The sequence below is a fragment of the Grampus griseus genome (genome assembly GCF_964374135.1).
Source record: "Grampus griseus genome assembly, chromosome: 14".
Taxonomy (NCBI): Eukaryota; Metazoa; Chordata; class Mammalia; order Artiodactyla; family Delphinidae; genus Grampus; species Grampus griseus.
This window is the reverse complement of record NC_139008.1, coordinates 36,184,801-36,205,353: the sequence shown is the minus strand read 5'-3', so window position 1 is coordinate 36,205,353 and position 20,553 is coordinate 36,184,801. Positions and strand designations below refer to the sequence as shown.

Below are 20,553 nucleotides of genomic sequence, written 5' to 3'. Positions count from 1 at the left end.
CCCAGGTCTGCCCTCCTCTGCTCTCAGCCTTCCCTACCCTGCACACCTGCCTGTCCCTTTGGGGCCACTCCTGAACATGTCCCTCAGCCAGTGACACCTGTTCCCTGGTGACTGTCTTTTCTCTTGCAGCTCAGAGCTGGATCAGTGGGTTCCTAGCTCATTAAAGCCTACCCAGAACCCCCACTGAGAACCCAAGCTGGACCGTACGCCCTTGTGTCCTCAGCCACTGCAGCTCCTCTAGGCCTGGATGAGGATGGCCCTGGGGAGGCCAACTGGGGACACCTCCTCTCTGCTTCTGCCTGCCCACCAGGCCCTCAGCAGCTCACCTTCCACTTTCTTCATTCCAACTGCTCTACAAAGTGGAGGCGAAGCCAAGCTTGCCCGCCCGACCTCAGTAACTCCCCGGGCACATGTGGCTACGTGCTCACGAGCGCACACATGCAGGAGCAGCAGCAACCAGAGCCGGCAGGCTGGCCAGCTCTGCAGTCACCAAGGGCCATGGTGGTTGGGTGGTGGCCCGTCTTTGGGAGGCCTCACCTTCACGTTGGTGACACGGGACCCTAGCGCGTTTCTCATCCAGGCCATCAGGTCCTCTGTCTCCTTCTTTGACAGACGGTCGCCAGCTACAGGAGAGCAGAAGGGTGAGCTTGGAGGCCGTCTCCACAACTCCCTCCCCATAGGCTCCCATCGGCAGGCTCCCTCCACCCTGCCAGCCACTGGCACAACGACAGAAGCTACCAGAACACTCTTCATCTAAAATTAAGCAGATAAATTTGGACCCCAGAAAGGATACTTTTGATTGCCTGAGGCCCATATAATTTTGTTAGGGCTTTAAAATGTCTGATTCTCTTAAGCTTTATCAATCTTAGGAAGGCAAGCTGTGAAAAGAAAACCCCATATAGACCCACTGTTGCAGAACGAAGAGGCCGTGTAGCAAACAGTGCCAGCTCCCTGGGCCTGCCTGGCCTCACCTGCACCCCAGGCCACCATCCACACCTGTGCCCAGAGAGAAGGGAAGCAAGCCGACCTGGGGAGCCGTCCTCAAACTTCTCCTCCTTGTAGTGGTCAACAACGATGTCCGTTTCCACAGACATCAGCTTCTTCTTGTCAAACTCACGAAGGTGGAGCAAGGTCAGCTCATCAAACTGCTCGTAGCAGAAGAGAACCTGTGAGGACCCGAAATGGCTTCCATCAGGCCCGGGGAACCCTCTGCCCGTGACAAGAGAGGGACACGGAGCAGGGGCTGGGGCTGCGGGCTGGGCCCAGCATCTGAGGGCCATGCAGGGGGTGCTGGGGTTCCTGGGCCTTGTGGACGCAGTGGTTTACAGACGGCTCTCAGGGAGGCTCTGGCTCTATCTTAGAAGCAGTGATGCTATTTATAGAGAAATCTCTGTGTCACCTCCTAGAAAGACCCAAACTAGTAGGCAGGCTTCAGCCTGGCCTCTGTGACCCTGGATGCTGACTCTCACTGCTCCGCTCTCCCGAATCGTGGGCACATTCAGCCATTCCCCAGTGAGCATGGGGACCCTCCTTCAGTGGTCAGACCCCCTCACCCTCTGACCTGGCCCCAAGGGAAGGACAAGTGCAGGGAGGCCCGGTAGGGGCCAAGCCTGCCCCTTGGCTCACCCACCTCTGTGTTTTTCCACTTCATGGCCTCATAGTAGGGCGAGTGCTCCGCCAGGTGCCGGTTGGGGGCGCACAGGTAGTAGATACTGCGGGTGCCGGCCTGCATGCGGCTGGCGTAGTCTGGGAGGCTGGTCAGCTGCCCAGCAGGCAGTGCCGACGACTCGTACCGCAGCAGCTTTGCAATATCCTCCTGTAGACAGACAGAGGCCAGGTCATTGCTCATTCCAGGTCCTGGCTCTGAAAGCCTCCCGACAGCGGGGCACAGACTTCGGGAGCCTTCAGCTAAGGGAGGAAAGGCTCTGGCTGGCCTCACACCCGCCTGGTGACCATGTACTGCAGCCAAGGCAGCTCCTTTGGGAGCCTGGTCCAGGGACGGCGCCCTGGGCTGGCTCGGGCCCTGGGGAGCTCTGAGGGACTCCAGTGCTGTCCATTGGGCCCCATGTCAGAAGTTCAGGGGACCTCGGAAAGCACGTTCCACCACAGGTGGCCCAGGGCCTTGCTGAGAGGGCCTTTCCAGGTGAGCTGCAAAAACGGTCCCAGGAGTGGCTAGGCCCTGTCCGTGGCAGAGCCCACTCTGGACCCAGCATCCTCCCTCTGTCTCGAGTCACAGACCCTGGCTCTCGCCAAGCAGGGGACACGGGTGTGAAGTCCACACTTCCCAGCCTTCCTCACAGCCAGGGGACGAGTCCTGGCCCAGGGGGTACAAGCCTAAGTGGGGTGTGTGACTCAGAGAACAGGCCCTGAAAGGAGGGGCTTGTCCATCTGCTCCTGTCGGCTGAGATGCTGGTGGCATCTAGACTCCATGAGGGAGTCGCCTGTAAGGACAGAAGCAGCAACAGGCTGGGGTCCAGCTCCCTGACGCACCAGCCTGGACATGACCTGACAGTAAACTGCCTCGTCTATGCCACCGACTCATCTCCAACAACCCATGGTGCCCAGAGGGGAGGTCCAGATGAGAGAGTGATGTGGTGGGGATGAAAGGGGGACGAACAGGCAAAACCAGGGATCTGGGAGCCCACCCGGCGAGCCAGGCTCTAGGTTCATAGGTTAAGCTCATGCTCTTGTGCATGTTACGGATCCTCATTAACTGAGTAAGGGGCCTTCCCTGGTGATGCAGTGTTTAAGAATCCGCCTGCCAATGCAGGGGACACAGGTTCGAGCCCTGATCCGGGAACATCCCACGTGCCGCGGAGCCAACTAAGCCCGTGCACCACAACTACTGAGCCTACTTTCTACAGCCCGCGTGCCACAACTACTAAAGCCCGTGTGCCTAGAGCCTGTGACCTGCAACGAGGAGCCACCACAACGAGAAGCCGGTCCACCACAACGAAGAGTAGCTCCCGCTCGCCACAACTAGAGAAAAGTCCGCGTGCAGCAACGAAGACCCAAATCAGCCAAAAAATAAATAACTTTATTTATTTATTTATTTAAAAAAACCCTGAGTCAGTCAGTGTTTATAAAGCACTCAGAAAAGCCTCTGGCACCACCTGGGTCCCGCTACCTACAAACACAGAGAGGAATGAGTGGAGAGTCCGAGCAGGCAGCACTTGGAGCCACTGGAGTCCTTGTGCCAACAACCGGGGTTAGGAGGACCCAGGGTGATGAGGGCCTGGGGGGAGCAGGCTGGTAGCCGCAGTGCCCAGGCCCCATCCCACCCTCCCTCATGGCCTGCAGAACAAACCCTGGGACCCCAGACGGTTGGTCACCCTCCTTCCCTGCTGCTGTTCTGGAGCAAAAGACGAAACGCCGGCGCTAAGAGTGACAAAAGACATGTGTCTTTTGGGAGTGATGGAAATGTTCCAGAACCAGATGGTGGTGGACGTACAACCTGTGAAGGTACTAAATGAACTGTTCACTTTAAGAGAGTGAATTTTATTGTATGGGAACTGTATCACAACTTAAAAGTGGCCAATAAATGTTTATGGAACAATCTCATCATTTTTAAGTAATTGCGCAATTAACCCAGTGGCACAGTGTTGATGGATTTCTACCGATCACATGATGAACTGCCCTGACTACATATACCTCACCTGCCCCCCCCACCCCGTGAACCAGGCACCTCTCCTGTCCTGACTTCTGTGACCTCCCCAAGCCCCCCAGGCCCTTGAGGGAAGAGACACTAAATGCCCGCTCCCCTCAAATGAGGGCACTGGAGGAGCTGGACATGTGCAAGTGCACGCCGGGCCTGGGGGACCACCTGTGGAGTCCAGAGGCCAAAGGCTGCACTTTCTGACCCCTGGGAGTGGTGACTGGGGTGCCTGGCTATGCCATCATCACGTCCTGGGAAGCTCAGGTTTCTGATCTCCAGCAGCTTCCTCCACAGCCCAAGGCAGCCCAGAGAAAGGCCCAGAAACCCAGACCCTACCTTGACCTCCTGCTCAGCCGTGGTCACAATGCCCTCCCTCATGAACAAGCCGTAATCTTCAAAAAACTTGGCATATTTCTCAGCATGTTTTTTACTCTGGTCAATGAAGAATTTTATTAGCCTCTGCTGTAGAACGCCCCGGAGTTTCCTATGAACAGAAAAGCATTTATCACAAAAGAGCAACTTTCACGAAATACAAACAGCCAGAAGGATATGAAAAAACGTTCAATCCCACTAATAATCAGAGAAGTGAAGACAACATACCAAAAAGTTACCCTTGGCCAACACCAGTTAAGGAGACATGCGCCCCCCAGAGTCAGGGATGCTAGCTGACACCCCCCCCCCGCCCCCGCAACCTTGTGGAGAGTGACAAAACTATGGTTCTGAGATTACACCTTCATGAGTCACCAAGATTTATGGACCAGGAATTTCACTGTAGCACATAAAACAGAAAACAATTATGGGACTTTCCTGGTGGCGCAGTGGTTAAGAATCCGCCTGCCAATGCAGAGGACACGGGTCCGAGCCCTGGTCCGGGAAGATCCCACGTGCCCTGGAACAACTAAGCCTGTGTGCCACAATTACCGAGCCTGTGCTCTAGAGCCCGCAAGCCACAACTACTGAGCCCACATGCCACAACTACTGAAGCCCACGTGCCCAGAGCCTGGGCTCTGCAACGAGAGAAGCCACTGCAATAAGAAGCCCGCGCACCGCAACTAAGAGCAGCCCCCACTCACCACAACTAGAGAAAGCCCGCGCACAGCCAAAAATAAATAAATAAGCTCTGATGCAAGTTTAATTACAGAAAAGAAAAAAAGAAAACAATTATGAACAAGCTCAGTGTTCAACTGCAGAGAACAGGTTGAAATGAATGATGGAAAGCTACACAGCCATTAAAGATCAACATCCTCTAATGATATGATCCTTAAAAACATGAGAAAGTGCCTGGGTTGAAAGAAAAACTAGAAAAATCCCAATATGGATAAATTACAGGGTACATATAGTATATAAGTATACAAAGACTATACATACTACTTGCTGTGCATTATATTTTTCATAATTAGGATCAATGCTGTATAAACTTGGGTTTATACTGGATATACTATATGTGCTCTACAGTTTTACAAAATTGGGATCTTGTGTATTAGGGTGTTTACCAGAGCACTACATAAAATCGTGAGCAACACTATTAGTGGTATTAGGGAGTATTTTTTTTTAATTTCCTTAATATTCTGCCTTTCCTAAAGGTGAAATTACCATTTGTTTCCTTAATAATCCAGGGTAGGGGAACAATAATGTTTAACGTTCATTTAAGCTTATCCTCTTCCACTCCCATCCTGAATAACTCAGTCCTTCAGCCAAGGGGCTGCACCCGCATCTGTGGTGGGGCAGCCACAGCAGCCAGGATGAAACGAAGAGGGTGTCCATGCGGGGTGAGGGTTGGAGGAGCCTGGCGTGGAGTGTCAGAGCCCAAGGACCCCAGAAGAGGACATCCAGACTGGGGACAGCGAGCAGCTGGCAGAATGGCTGACAGACACCCCCTTAGCCCACCATGTGGCATCAGAGCCCAAGCAGGTGAAGGAGCAGGGAGCTGGTGGGGCAGGGGGGCAGCAGCGATGGCAGACTGGTAACATGAAGGGGACTGGTCAGAGGTAAACACATTAGGGATAATCAGAGGCAAATTCCTCACTGTCAAGGGAAGCAAAGACCAAGACCACGGCAGTGCTGGTTGGTATTGAGTGAACTCAATACAGAAGTGCTCAAAGCACAATGGGAATAGGTCAAAGGGCAAAGAGTCAGCCTGAGTAGGTTCCTGCTAAATCAGGGACAGTTTGGGCATCAAACAATGACAGTAACAGATTATAGCCCTTGAATAAAACAGGAAATCAAGTCATGCAAATCAGTTATACAGGTATTAAGAAAAGCACATGCATATTGTAAGAAATGAACACACAGCTGCCAAATACCACCCCATTACATAACATCATTACTAATTACAGAGGAAAAAAGAGTAACCACGTGAGCAGGCTGGCAGACACCCCCTTAATCAAGTGTCAGCATGAACATCACCAGTAAGGGGACAACTCAAAGTCGTGCACCACCTGACAGGATGCATCACTTTGTGCTACTCCTGCACCTAAGCATGAGGGAGCATCACAATCCGTGCAGAGGGCCATTCTATATAATCACTGGCCTGAAATCTTCAGAAGCATCCAGGTCTTGAAAGTCGGGGAGACTGTGGAATTCGGCCAACCTCCAGGAGACTGGAGAAACATGACAACTAAAGGCTTGTGTGACTCTGGACTGGACCCTCCTACTCTAGAGGATGTGACGGGCACAAGTGTGCAACGTGGATTGGTCTGAGGATGAGACGTGGCAGCTGCACCACGTCAACTCCAACTGACGGCTGTGCTGGCTAGGAGGAGACTGTCCTTGTTCTCTGGAAACACACCCTGAGATAACTGGGGACGATGGGCATAGAGTGGACAACTTACTCTCTCAGGATTCAGGGGAAAAATGTACTTTGCATCAAGTTTCTACTTTTTCTTTCAGTTTCTTTAAAAAATTTCATTTAAGTCTGACTCTGCTGGTCAAGATGAGTGCTCAGACTGACAACCTAGCCCTGGAAAACCACCAGCAGTGACCAAGTGGCCGGACACACCCCCGCCTGCAGCCTTGCGTCCTGCCAGCGTCTGGGTCAGCCCAGTCCCAGCTGCTGGGGGCAGAGCACATGCCTGAGATCAGAAAACGTGGGTTCAAATACAGGTTCACTCACTGTCGGGTGAGACCTCCCTGTAACTCAGTTTCCACAACTATGACGTGGAGACCTAGTGGCTCCCACCTGCAAGGATGACACAGGCTGCACAGGAAGGGCTTGGTACAGTCTGGGTGAGAATAAATGCTCAGTAAATAGCAGCTACTGCTATGATCAGGATGGGGGAGGAGAAATTCGGCCAACCCAGCTCACGAGGATTCCAAGAGCGATGTCTCCAAAAGAAAGTTCAGTGCCCAGCCCTTGTCTCCTTCACACCATTAGTGACCTTCCTGGACCGAGATCAGACGTTCTCCTGGCTCTGGGGCCGTCCTTTGCCTCGTCCACCCAGAAACAGCCCTGCATGGAACTTCCCCTGCCACGGCTGCCCCAGGATTGAGTGACAGGGATTGGCCAAGGGAGGGAACATCTCCTGGAACTGGCAGCAATTCTCCTCAATGTCAGTCTCCAAACCCTTTACAAAAGCGTGAAGTAAAAGATGGGGCAAAGCACACGTGACCTGTTCATATTCTCCAGGCCCATAGCTCCCTTGGGCACCTTCAGCTCCACCCTCTGCTCTCAGCAGCTTCAAGCCCGCCTGGGCCTTCCGTGGCAAAGGCGAACCCGGTGAGGTGCCCACTGTGTCCTGCGGCTGCTCACCTGATCAGCGCACTCTCCTGGAGGAGCTCCCGGCTGAGGTTCAGGGGGATGTCCTCGCTGTCCACCACACCTGTGAGACACAGGCCGAGTGTGGGTGAGAAGGGAGGACACTCAGGGGCTTCTCCTCCCAAGTCCCTTGTCTTCCTAGAATTCAGGCAGAGCCCAGGTCACAACCATGGGGTCGGAAGGAAAGCAAGCAAGGCCGGTGAGCCTTTGCCGGGACAGTTTCTACGATTTCAGCATCAGTTGGACCCTCTTTCAAAACTACCACCTGGGTTTTCTGTTCAAAATCATAACATATCATGGATAAATCAACCAAGACTAGTGTTTGAAGACAGGAAGCTCCCTGGGAGGCGCCACGCTGTGAGGACTCGGCTCACCAGCCAGCAGCTGTGGTGACTCGCCCTGACCCCGCACTCATCAAAGATGAGCCCTTTCTGATGGTGTTGGCATCTGGAGCAGGCAGCTGCTCCTGGGCCTCAGCCCACACGGCTGGGCACAGACACTGGCACCGAACCTCGAATGAAGCGCAGCCACGTGGGCAGGATGTTGGTGGCCTTGGTCTGGATGAGGACCTTGCGGCTGTACAGCGAGACACTGGAGCCCAGCTCCCGGCTCATGTCAAACATGGTTGGTTTCTGGAGGCAAGGAAAGGGCAGCGTCAGGTGGCAAAAGCAGAAATCCGTGGCAGCCCTGCCAGGAGGCAGAGCCTGCATGGTCACGGGGAACCCCTTCCTAAGGCTACCTGGGCTGGGAGATTTGAGGCAGATGTGCGGTGTCCTGCCTGTGTCTGTCTGTTCAAAAGCCCAGAGGGGCCGGGGGAGGCCCCTCCCACCATGGCTCTAGGTGGGGTGGGGGGGTCCTCTCTGGGCAGCTGCCGCCCTCCCCATAAAAACAATGACTTACATGTCCCTGCGAACAGAGCCAAGCCTGCTAGGGATCAGGGGTCAGCAAACTAGAGCACACAGGCCAAATCACCTGTTTGTATAGCTTAGAATGGCTTTTCCATTTTTAAATGGTTGAGGAAAAAGGCAAAAAAGGACATTTCATGATATGAGAAAAGTACATGAAATCCAAATTCCCGTGTCTACAGTTTTTGGAACCCAGCCACACACGCCCATCTCAGCGTGGCCCGTGAGCCTCCGCCACAGGGGCAGAGTCCTTGGTGGTACGAGGCTGCAAAGCCCAAAGTGGCCGCTGTCTGCCAACCCTGCTCTAAACCAGCGCCTCCCACGCTGCCGTTTGCACACACATCATGTTGGGATCTTGTTAAGGTGGGAACTGACTTGGGGGGTCCTGGGCCCAAGGCTCTGCACTCCTAATGGGCCCAGGGGAGGCTGGGGCTGCTGGTCTGCAGAGCACACTCAGCGGGAGGGTAGAAGAGCTCTTTCCAAGATGGGTAACAGGCGCGGGGCTCTAGTCAGTTAAAGCCAGGAAAGCTGGGTTCAACCCAAGCAGGTTTCCCGGCTGCAGGATTTGGTGGGGCCTTCACGGTGCTGCCCGAAGCCATGCGGAAGTAGGGAGAGCGCACTGCATGGAGACAGGACGCCCGCACCCGTCCACAAAGCCCAGGCCTGCCGGGCCAAACATCTCTCTGTTCAGCACCCCTCACTTCAACTTCTGTTCACCCGTCCAGACGTATAGGATTTTCTTTCATCCTGATGCTGCTAAGGCAATTTTTGTGATGTCTGTGCTGAGCTGTCACCGTTCAGGGGAAGTGCTGCTGGTATGTAAACCCAGGGAGCAGTGGACAAACCCCTGGCAGCTCGCATGGCAGGCCTGCGCCCGGCTCACCGTTTCTGGCACGTAGAAGAGGCTGCGGATGTTGAGAGGTGCGTCCGTCTTGTAGTGCAGGGTGTAGCGGGGCTTGTCATGGGCCTGAGCGATGTAGCGGTAGAATTCCTCATGCTGACCCTCGCCCACATCCTTGGGGTCCATCATCCAGATGGCCTGGAAATGGAATGAACAGGGACGTTATGTTTCAGACGCAACCTCCCAACAATGTGCAGACCTGACCTGGTGGAGCTCGCGGGGCCCGGGTGCTAGCAAAGGAGCCCTCAGCTCCTGAGGGTTGGCCTCCCGGGCCCTCTGTCTCCAGCCCCACCCTCTCCAGTGCTGGACAGAGAGACACACAAAAGGCTCTGGGAACAAGTGCCCTGTCCCCTGCACAGTGTCAGGAAGAGCAAAGCAGGAGGCAAGGTCTGGACGAGCCTGCACGACGTCATGACACTAGCCACCAACAGGTGAGCAGCTCGAGTAACACGGTTGAGCCACGCGCTGGACAGTTACTGAGCCGTGAAAAGGAACAGAGCACTGATACACCCTACAACCAGCACAAGCCCTGAAAACACAGTAAGAAGCTGGACACAAAAGGCCACACAGTAGTCGACTCCATTTTTATGAAACGCCCAGAATAAGCCAATCCAGAAAGTGGACTGGATGCCAGGGGCCAGGGGTGGGGAGTGAGAGTGACTGTTGATGGACGTGGGGTCTCTTTCTGGGGGTGAAATGTTCTGGAACCGACCATGGTGACGGCAGCATGACTGAATACACTCAGGAGCACGAAGTGTGTGCTGTGAAGGGTGACCCCCTGGTGCACATGGACCTGCCTGCACCCACAGATCTCGCCTCCCCCAGAACACCCAGTCCTGGGGCTCTGACGCAACGCCCAGTCCCACCTCTGACCCGCCAGCCTGACGTGGAGTGGCTTATCTCCAGAGCCACCTGAGCCTGCAGGTAGCCAGGCCTCACCTGCAGGGTATTAAGGCGCCTTCCATTCATGTACAAGGGGAAGCTGACAAATTTGCTGTACTTTGTCACCACATCTGGAAGAGACAGAAAAAAGCAATGAACACGGGAAGCTTCTGTAGATGGAAGCTCTGGAAGGTGCTGCAGGGGTCACACAGCACTGGGAGGCCTCGTCCCTGTCCTCCCCGCACACAGGGAGCAGAACTCACTCCCAAACCGGATCTCGAGGCCCGTGCCACCATGATACATGATGCCTTCTTGGCGGCATAAGCAGGGTTTCACGGGCTAATGTGACCCCTTGAAGAGCACTGGGCACCTTCAGTAGCATCCAGTGAGACCTGGACAGAGAGGAGCGCCTCGCAGCTGCACCCGCTCTGGTTGTCTGGGAGCCTGGACTCAGGCTGGGTGGGCAGGCTGGTGACATCTTACAGCACAGGCAGAACGAGCACAGGACCCTGCACTACCAGCAAGCACACAGACAGTGCTGCTCGAAAGGAGGAAGGCAAACCTGACCCTGCCCCAACCCACGGCCAGCCCTGCGCCTGCGACCCCCGCCCCAAAATGTCCTAAAACGCAGTGGCAGGAGGTACTGCACTGACCCGCACGCACGTCCCCAGAGGCCCAGGCTCCTGCTCACCTCGAACCCGAGCCTCGCTGGTGAACTCTCTGCTGTCTGCCCTGAGATGGATGACGATTTTGGTCCCGGTTCTAACTCCTGAGGCTTCGGCGATTTCAAACACCCCAGAGCTAAGACACGCGGGAGAAGGAAGGCGAGTTCTGCCTGTCAGTGCTGAGAAGTCCCACGTGGCAGGCAGGACTTGCATAGAAAGGAAGCTGGAGTGTGCCCCAGGCCATCACACCTCCGCCAGGGACAGTGGCCGCTGGGGCGCAGGGCTCCCCGCTCCTGAACACAACCTCTCAGTCTCACATTCCCCTGAAGTGGCCAGGTAAGCACCAGACTCCGGGAAGAGACCCCCGTCCTGTGCTAACTCCAAGCGCTCCGGACCCCTGGCCAGGTGCCTCCTCCCAAGAGCAGAAGTACACGACAAGTACACGAGGGGCACCTTGTCGATCCCTCGGCCCTGGTGACTGTGGGCCCCACTTTCACTTTTCCTGCGGGAAAGCAGGATTCAGAAATGAAGTTTGGGGGCTTGTGAGATAAACACTTAACCTTGGCTGTGGTGGGTGCCATCCTCCACGAACAGCTGAGATATTCCTGGACTTCGCAGGCCCAGCACACGGTGGAGACGGCGGGAGGTGGGGCAGCCAGGGAGCCAAACCCTGACCCCCATGAGGAGTCAGGGACGCGCCCTCAGAACAAAGGCACCAGCCCCGGAGCACAGAGCGGGGACCCACCCAGCAAAAAAGAGTAACGGCTCCCTGAGTGTGGGGCTCAGGCCTCCCATGAAAAGCCCAGGATGGCGCACTGGCGCTTTCCAAGGAGCCTGGCTTCCCAGACCAGGCTGCGAGCTCCAGCTGAGTCCCACTCTGCGTGGCAGGTGACACTTGCCTCGATGGCCCCAGGGCCTGGGGACACTCCGTGTGTGACGTGGGACCTGCTCACTTACCCGTCTGAAAGCCACTGGTACCCAGGGCTGCCTGCGTCCACTGAACGAGAATAGACCTCGACTCTGTCAGCCACCATGAAGGCCGAGTAGAAACCCACTCCAAACTGGCCGATGATCTTGCTGCTGGCCTCCGCCTGGCTCTGGAGCGCATCCAGAAAGGCCTGTGGGGTGATACTCGTCAGAGGGAGGCGGCCCTGCCCCGGAGACCTGCCGACACAGTGAAATCCTGTGATAATGGGTCCCCAATGCCAACAAGCTCGTGCCTGAGGACATTCCTCTGAAGCTGGTGTCCAGAGCGTCTGGGACCTACCCTCTCTGGTCAGAACTGCCCTTTGAGGGGAGATCCTCGAACCTGAGAGGGGGAACAGCTGCAGCACCTGATGAAAGGGCAGCGGGGGGCTTACCTTCGACCCCGACCTGGCAATGGTTCCCAGGTTGGACACCAGCTCCTCCTGTGTCATCCCGATGCCAGTGTCCTGAGGAGAGAGACAAGCTAAGCACCCAAGCGAATGCACCAGGGAGCCAGGATGGACGTGTGGGGACACCCAGCAGGAGCACATCAGTTACACTTGCCAGGATGGATGTGTGGGGACACCCAGCAGGAGCACATCAATTACACTTGCCAGGCGGGCCCAGCAAAGTAAGAACACTGTCACCAGAAAAGGCGAATTCCAGCCACGTCAGCCAGGCCTCACTGGAGAAAACCTCACTGGAGGATAGACACATAGATGAAAGGGACAAAACAGAGTCCAGGAAGAGCTGCACAGACAGTGTCACGTTATTTTTGACAAAGGTTCCAAGACAAATCACTGGGGAAAGGAAAAACAAATGGTGCAGAAACAATGGGACAGCCACAGGCGAAAAACAACTCTTAGCCTTCCCTTACATAAAAACAAAATGATCACAGATCTAAGTGTAAGAGCCAAGGCTGTAAAACTAGTAGAAGAAAAGATAGGAGAAAATCTTTATCACTTTGGAATAGGCAGACTTTTTCGATAGGTCACTAAAAGCATAAAGCATAAAAGGAAAAAGTGATAAACTGGATTTCATTAAAAACTTCTGCTTTTCAAAAGCCACTACTAAGAAAATAAAAAGGCAAGCCACAGACTAGGGGAAAATATTTGCAAAAGTATATCTGATACAGGACTCGTATCTAGAATATACAAAGAACTCTTACAACACAATAAAAAGACAAACAACTTGATTAAAAATGAGCAAAAATCTGAAAGACATTTCACAAGGAAGATATATGAATGGCAAACACATGAAAAGACACTCAACACCACTAATCATTAGGGAAATGAAAATTAAAACCACAATGAAATACACTGCTCACTCACCAGAATGGCTAAAATTAAAAAGACTGACAGTGACAAGTGCTGACAAGGATGTGCAGCCACTGGCATCCCAAATGCTGCCAGGAGTTACACAGAATGGGACACCTGCTGTGGGAACATTTGGCAGTTTCTCATAAAGTTAAACACTTTGCTTACAACCCAGCAATCCTATTCCTAGGTATTTACCCAAGAGAAATGAAAATATATGCCCACTCGAAGACTTAAATGTTCACAGTGGCTTTATTCCTAACATCCCCAAGTGCTCACCAACTTGTGAATGGATACATAAAACTGTGATGCCTCTACACAGCAGAGCACTTCTCAGTGACAGAAAGGAACAAACTACTGATACATGCAACAGTGTAGAAAAATCTCAAAAGCACTGTGACAAGTGAAAGAAGTCAGACTCAAAAGACTACCTCCTGTGTAATTCTGTTTATATGAAATTTCAGAAAACAGAAAACCATAGTGCCAGAAAGCAGATCAGTGCCTGACAAGGGCTGGGAAAGGCAGGGAATACTGGGGTGATGACATCAGTGGTGTGGGTGGTCCCATGACTGTGTATGTTGGTCCAAACACACTGTACACTTGAACTTGGGGAATTTGATTATATGTAAAAATCATATCTCAATAAAGCTTCTCAAAACAACAGCAGCAGCAAGCAAGGCACACACATGCACAGAGCAGAGCAAAGGAGTGAACAAGAGAGCACCAGACACCAGCAGCAATTCTGAGAAGCGAAACCAGGCCTGCTGGGAAGAGGCAGAGTCCATGGAGGCAGGCCCTCCACTCCATAGGATACGCGCCCCACAACCACCACCACCCTGCCGCCCCATAATCCCAGCCAGCAGGTCCTAGAGCAGCTGTCTCGGGAACGTGGTGGCCCTCAGGCCCACTGCCTGATGAACCCCATTTCTACCTTTCTAACTCTTTGACTTTAAACTGCTCAAAGGTTACAACAGCCGCCAAAACTATTGCTGCGTCTAAAGTAAGACTGTTAATCCAAATACCGGGCTGTGATTAAAATATAGTACCACAGAATATTCAATAACATGGGGAAATATGCATCACAAGAGTATAAGTATGGTTAAAAGTGTGGGGCTAAAAAAAACAAAAAACAAAACAAAACAAAACAAAAAGTGTGGGGCTTCCCTGGTGGCGCAGTGGTTGAGAATCCACCTACTAATGCAGGGGACACGGGTTCAAGCCCTGGTCTGGGAAGATCCCACATGCCGCAGAGCAACTAAGCCCATGTGCCACAGCTACTGAGCCTGCGCTCTAGAGCCCACAAGGCACAACTACTGAGCCCACATGCCACAACTACTGAGCCTGCACACTGCAACTACTGAAGCCTGCATGCCTAGAGCCCGTGCTCCGCAATGAGAGAAGCCACCACAATGAGAAGCCCGCGCATCGCATCGAAGAGTAGCCCCTACTCGCCTCAACTAGAGAAAGCCTGTGTGCAGTGACGAAGATCCAACACAGCCAAAAATAAATAAATTAAAAAAAAAATATGAAGAGTTACAGCTGACTCCTGAATAACACAGATCGGAACTATGCGGGTCCACCTATTCACAGATTTTTTTCCAATAGCAAGTACTACCTACAGTACCACACGACCCGCAGTTGGTTGAATTCGTGGATGTGGAACAGTGGGTACAGAGGAACTGCGTAGGGAGACCTGCAAATGTGGAGGAACTGGGTATACAGAGGACAGACTAGAAGTTATATGTGGATTTCTGACTATGGGGAGGGTCTGTCCCCGCCTCCCCAGTGTTATTCAGGGTCACCTGTATATTAAAAAATAATATATCATTTAAAAATCTGTTTAGGGAATTCCCTGGCAGTCCAGTGGTTAGGACTCCGTGCTCTCACTGCCAAGGGCGTGGGTTCAATCCCTGGTCAGGGAACTAAGATCCCACAAGCCTTGTGGCGTGGCCAAAAAAATTTTTAAAAATCTGTTTAGGGCTTCCCTGGTGGCGCAGTGGTTGAGAGTCCGCCTGCTGATGCAGGGGATATGAGTTCATGCCCCGGTCCGGGAAGATCCCACATGCCGCGGAGCGGCTAGGCCCGTGAGCCATGGCCGCTGAGCCTGCGCGTCTGGAGCCTGTGCTCCGCAACAGGAGAGGCCACAACAGGGAGAGGCTGTGTACCATAAAAAAAAAAGAAAAAAAAAAAACCTGTTTAGATATGTAGACAAATGCATAGATCAAAACCCTAAATAGACACATACTAAAATGTCAACAGTATTTATCTTTGAATGATGGGGTGATTTTAAGTTTTCTCCTCTTCGAAAAGGGAACCCCTCTTACACTATGGTGGGAATGTAAACTGGTGCAGCCACTATGAAAAACAGTATGGAGGTCCCTCAGAAAACTAGAGTTGCCATGTGATCCATCAAACCCACTCCTGGGCACATACCCAGACAAAACTATAATTCGAAAAGATACATGTGCCCCTATGTTCACAGCAGCACTATTTACAATAGCCAAGACATGGAGACAACCTAAATGTCCGTTGACAGATGAATGGATAAAGATGTGGTGTATATATATATATATATATATATATATATATATATATATATATATATATATATAAAATACATACATTATGTGTATATATATTATATATATAATATATATATAATTATGTAATAATTATATATATTATATTACAAGTAATATAATATATAGTAATATATTATATTACTCGGCCATAAAAAAATAATGAAATAAAGACATCGGTAGCAACATGGATGGACCTAGAGATTATCATACTAAGTGAAGTTAAATCAGAAAGAGAAAGACAAATACTATATGATATCACTTACATGTGGAATGTAAAATACAACACAAATGAACCTATCTACAAAACAGAATCACGGACACAGGGAACAGACCTGTGGTTGCGGGGCAGATTGTGGGGAGGGATGGATAGGAGTTTGGGATTAGCAGATGAAAACTATTATACATAGGATGGATAAACAACAAGGTCCTGCTGTAGAGCACAGGAACGATATTTAATATCCTGTGATAAACCAGAACGGAAAAAAATATGAAAAAGAATATATATGTATAACAGTCACTTCATTGTACAGCAGAAATTAACACAACATTGTAAATCAACTATACTTCAATAAAATTTAAAAATAAATAAATAAAACGTCTCCTCTTCTGCTTATCTGTATTTTCTAAATTTTCTATGTTGAATGAGTGGGGTTTTTGGTTTTTTTTTTTGCAGTATGCGGGCCTCTCACTGCCATGGCCTCTCCCGTTGCGGAGTACAGGTTCCGGACGCGCAGGCTCAGTGGCCATGGCTCACGGGCCTAGCCGCTCTGCGGCATGTGGGATCTTCCCAGACCGGGGCACAAACCCGTGTCCCCTGCATCGGCAGGTGGACTCTCAACCACTGCGCCACCAGGGAAGCCCTGAATGAGTGTTTTTATAGTAAATTAACAGTAACGGTGGTCAGCAGGTTACTAGGAGCCTACAGCCATGACGAAAAGGCAGCCTGTCCCCCATCCCAGAGGGTGGAGAGGCACTGGCGGTCACCAGCATGGGAGGCAAGGTGGCGTGCCCCGCGTCGAGACACTTGGATGAAGTACCTGGATCGTGATGGTGCCTTTCTCGGCATCAGTCTGCAAGTGAATCTCCATTTCCGGCAGCGCCTGGCCTTCAGACAACAGCTTATGACGCAGCTTTTCCAAGGCGTCGCTAGCATTGGAGATCAGCTCCCGTATGAACACCTACGGAAATGGAAAGAAGATGCCAACGCTGCAGGACCTATTTGGTTAGCAGCATCTGCAGCAACTGGTACAGGCTGGGGGAGAAATGCCACAGAACTGTTTAACCAGAAAGACGTCCTGCTTTCCTCAAAGGCAGTTTCTCCAGGGCAGCTCACAGAATGATTGAAGTTAGATCACATTGCCGTGACCCAACTTTATGTCGACTCTGACTCTACTGCTCCTTCCTCAACATCAAACCTGGAGTTAGGTGTCAATCTGTTAAGTTAATTCCAAACAGGACCCTGTGAGACAACTTCTTTCTCAACTCTTGCCCAGGGATGTCAAAATATCCTCAAAACATATTTTTTCTACTCCACAAAGGACTCATTGACTTCATTTAATCTAATCACAAACCAGACCTACCATGTTCAGGAGAAAAAGGGCCACAGACCCAACTACCAACCCGTGTTTGTAAAGCCCTTTACCAGCGACAGACCTTCCACTTACAGTCATGGGGAGAGGGAAGGTGGTGCGACCTGACCCCAAGAGAACAGAAGCTGGATGTCACGGGGACACTTGAATATAGAATTTAACAGGACAAGACCTGGAAATATTCCCTGGAAAGTCCTTTCATTTTGGAAAGTTGTGCTTTACCCTTCTCAAATTCTTTGCATTTTAGCAAAAATGAGCATGGAAACGATGGTTCACCATGGCCTGTCACCCTTGAGCTTCATCATTTTGAGCTTCATCTCCTCAAAAAGGTCCTTGGCAGCTCCTCCCTGCTCTACTCCACCCTGGGCCGGGGTCTTCCTCCTTCAGCCCCAACACCCCCACAGACCACAGGTGGCGATGCCAGGTGATGAGGGGCGTGAACCCAGGGCCTCAGCACACATCAACAACACCACAGAGATGGACCTCAGCAGGACCCCACGGCAACACCCGAGGGACTTCTAAATTATCAGCACAATTCATTAATTCCCAGGTTCAATCTGGCTCAAAGAATCACCTGCATATAGTTATCCATGAAACCCAACAGATTTTGGTAAAAATACTCTCACTGGTAGCCAAGATCAGGACCTGTCCAAATTTAATGCATTTTCACAGCTAATGTACTAGCTGGCACCTCCCCAGAATAGCATAGAAACAGTCTCGCCAAAAGAAACCTTGCGAGTGCCGGGAGTGATTAGCGGGTACTGCACCTCTTTTTCTGAGTACAAGGAACGGGCAACGATGTCCAGAAGCTTCTTTGTCTCAGCCTGGAACTCATGTTTGGAAACAGAACCTAGTAATGAATTGCAGACACAACCAATAAAGTTTAATGTCTTTTTTCGTGGAAGAAAATGCTATGTAAAACATTCAAAAAAATCTTTAAGGTAAGGAGTTTTAGACATGTTTCAAAACAGCGAACAAAAAAGAAAGAAAGAAACCAAGTGTCTGGGCCTCAGGCAGGAGGTCTTGGGAGTGGAACAAACCAGTGGTTCCCTCTCCCTGTAGAAAGGGGCGTAGGGGCACAAGCCCTCACCTGCCTCCCTCCCCACAGCCCGCAGGCCTCAGGTCGGGCTACCTCCAGGGGCTGTCGAGGCTGGCACCTTACCCAGTCCTGAGGCGAGCTGGCTCTAACAACCAGACCCTGGATTCTATTCTGAATACAGTTGTTTCCGAATTGATCATTTAGAGAGCAAAGTAACAAGAAAACCTCACTTCTCCTCTTAACCCAAACATCAAATATTCTGTTGTTGTCTCATTTGAAAGCCAGAAATGGACCCACTGCAGGACTGGCTCTGGAGATTGCCTTCCACACTTGCCAGGAATGAAGGACAAGTCGGACTGCAGTCCTTCACCGGCGGGGCCAACACTGAGTTTGCATCCTGCTTCCATGATTATTAGCAGATGTGCCGTGAATCACTACTTTAAAGGGGCCCCGTGCGAACTCACGGGTGACCACCAGAGGGAGCAAGATACGCCAGGATGGAAGTCAGAAGTTCCTGAGAAGCCGGAAACGCAGGAGGCATTGTTTTGGGGAACCCTCCCTCCAACCAAGACCTTCCTTCGTCTGAAGCGAGTGGGTGGCTCTATCAATCATTGCTTCTGCCTCAAAATCTTCCCCTCATGAGCCAGCAACGAGCCAACAAAGACTTCCTGGACCCAAACGCAGCTACATACAGTACCCTGCACGGTCTCCGAGCTGCTGATGATGGAGTGCAGGGGCTCCTCCTTCCGGTCCTCAGCAGCCTGGGAGCTGAACAGCCGTCCAACGTGGGAGCTTGAAGCCAGGTTTTGCCTGGGACTCCAGGACTGGGCTAGGGGCCTCCAAGGACACAGAACTGGTTTTCCTGAAAAGACAAATGTGAGAAAGAATGAGAGTTAATAAGACTTCAGAAACAGAAAATCCTAATTTGTTCACGTCTGGCAGATGCTAACATGGAATTCTTTAAGGCAGGCTTTTGCTCGAAAGACCCAGTGTCACCCAGGAGAAATCAGAAGTGACAAATGCTGTGCAGCTAGCTGGTATTTTGGCAGGTAGTTCTGGTAACATATCCTCACACGTGGCAAATACCAAGAACACATGAGAACTTGGGGCAGAACCGCAGGAACGGGCAGGGGCCTTTTGACACCACTTCCCACTTATGTCCCCCAGTGAGATCGTGCACAAACCCACCAAACCCACACACGCCTCAGTGCTCACAGCCCCTCCAGGAGCTGGAAATAATGACAGGCTGGCCAGTCTTCTTACGGTGTAACTAACATGGAAAAAGGGAGAAAAAATACCCCTAAGAGGGAGCCAAATATTAAAATGTTGATGTTCTCAAACAGTCTCATCATCTTCTAAAGAATCTTTGCTGATTCTTTTCCTTTCCCTTTTTGTCCAAAACTGTCAAAGAGTTTTTAAAATTAGTGTATTTAAAAACTGCAAACCAGGGGATGATCTCCTCTACTTCGCAATCAGGAAGGGGATTCACAATGTCTCTTGAGTTGCTTTTCTGTAACTTCCTGCTCAGCACAGCGGACCAAGAAACCACTGCAAGGGAAGAAGGAAAACCCTTCCATTTGACACTGCTGTCCCCAGCCTGGTATGGTTGACAGACGCTACAGAAATACATGCAAAGGGTTGTCCCTGATGGCGCAGTGGTTAAGACTCGGCGCTCCCAATGCAGGGGGCCCAGGGTTTGATCCCTGCTCAGGGAACTAGATCCCACATGCATGCTGCAACTAAGAGTTCACATGCTACAACTAAGAGTTGACATGCTACAACTAAGGAGGCCGCCTGCCACAACTAAAACCCGGCACAACCAAATAAATTTAAATAAATATTAAAAAAAAAAAAGAAACACGTGCAGATACCTCCACTCTAACCGGCAGGATGGAGCCAGTCCTCACCAGCAGCCCCTGAAGACACTCGCTGGGGACTGGCATTGTTCAGTAGGCACTTAAGGCCCGACCTTTTCAAGGATACAGGTCAGACATACAAGACACTCCATGTGAAAGTCTAGGCCATAACAAACTGCAGCTGCCTGTTATGTAACTACATACATGTGACAGTCAGAAAGGAATGATTTAGAATGTCCAGAAATAACTTGTAGGTTTAAAAATCAACATATTGACTTCCACATTCCTACAAGGCATAAAAATCTGCATTTTCTTTAAGCTTACTCTTGGATTTATAAATAACACGATGTTAGCCTTTACCTCTACGCAGAATACCTTTAAAACTACCCCATTTCAGAAAATATTCAATTTCCAATCTAAATATTGATATTTAATTCTCTGGC

General features: G+C 51.3%; 1 protein-coding gene across 1 annotated transcript in view; it reads right to left on the bottom strand.

The window, feature by feature from the left end:
- Positions 1-20,553, bottom strand: part of TRAP1 (TNF receptor associated protein 1) — a 44,877-nt gene that overhangs the window by 4,340 nt on the left and 19,984 nt on the right. Inside the window, exons 2-15 of the mRNA XM_082670188.1 lie at positions 18,952-19,116; positions 17,983-18,065; positions 16,664-16,804; positions 12,124-12,195; positions 11,720-11,880; positions 10,789-10,898; positions 10,155-10,228; positions 9,198-9,353; positions 7,921-8,041; positions 7,404-7,473; positions 3,992-4,139; positions 1,631-1,816; positions 1,028-1,166; positions 538-623 (exon numbers count right to left, since the gene is read on the bottom strand). Of these exons, the coding sequence (XP_082526314.1) occupies positions 538-623; positions 1,028-1,166; positions 1,631-1,816; positions 3,992-4,139; positions 7,404-7,473; positions 7,921-8,041; positions 9,198-9,353; positions 10,155-10,228; positions 10,789-10,898; positions 11,720-11,880; positions 12,124-12,195; positions 16,664-16,804; positions 17,983-18,065; positions 18,952-19,116 (1,712 nt within the window). The remainder of the gene's footprint in view (positions 1-537; positions 624-1,027; positions 1,167-1,630; positions 1,817-3,991; positions 4,140-7,403; positions 7,474-7,920; positions 8,042-9,197; positions 9,354-10,154; positions 10,229-10,788; positions 10,899-11,719; positions 11,881-12,123; positions 12,196-16,663; positions 16,805-17,982; positions 18,066-18,951; positions 19,117-20,553) is intronic.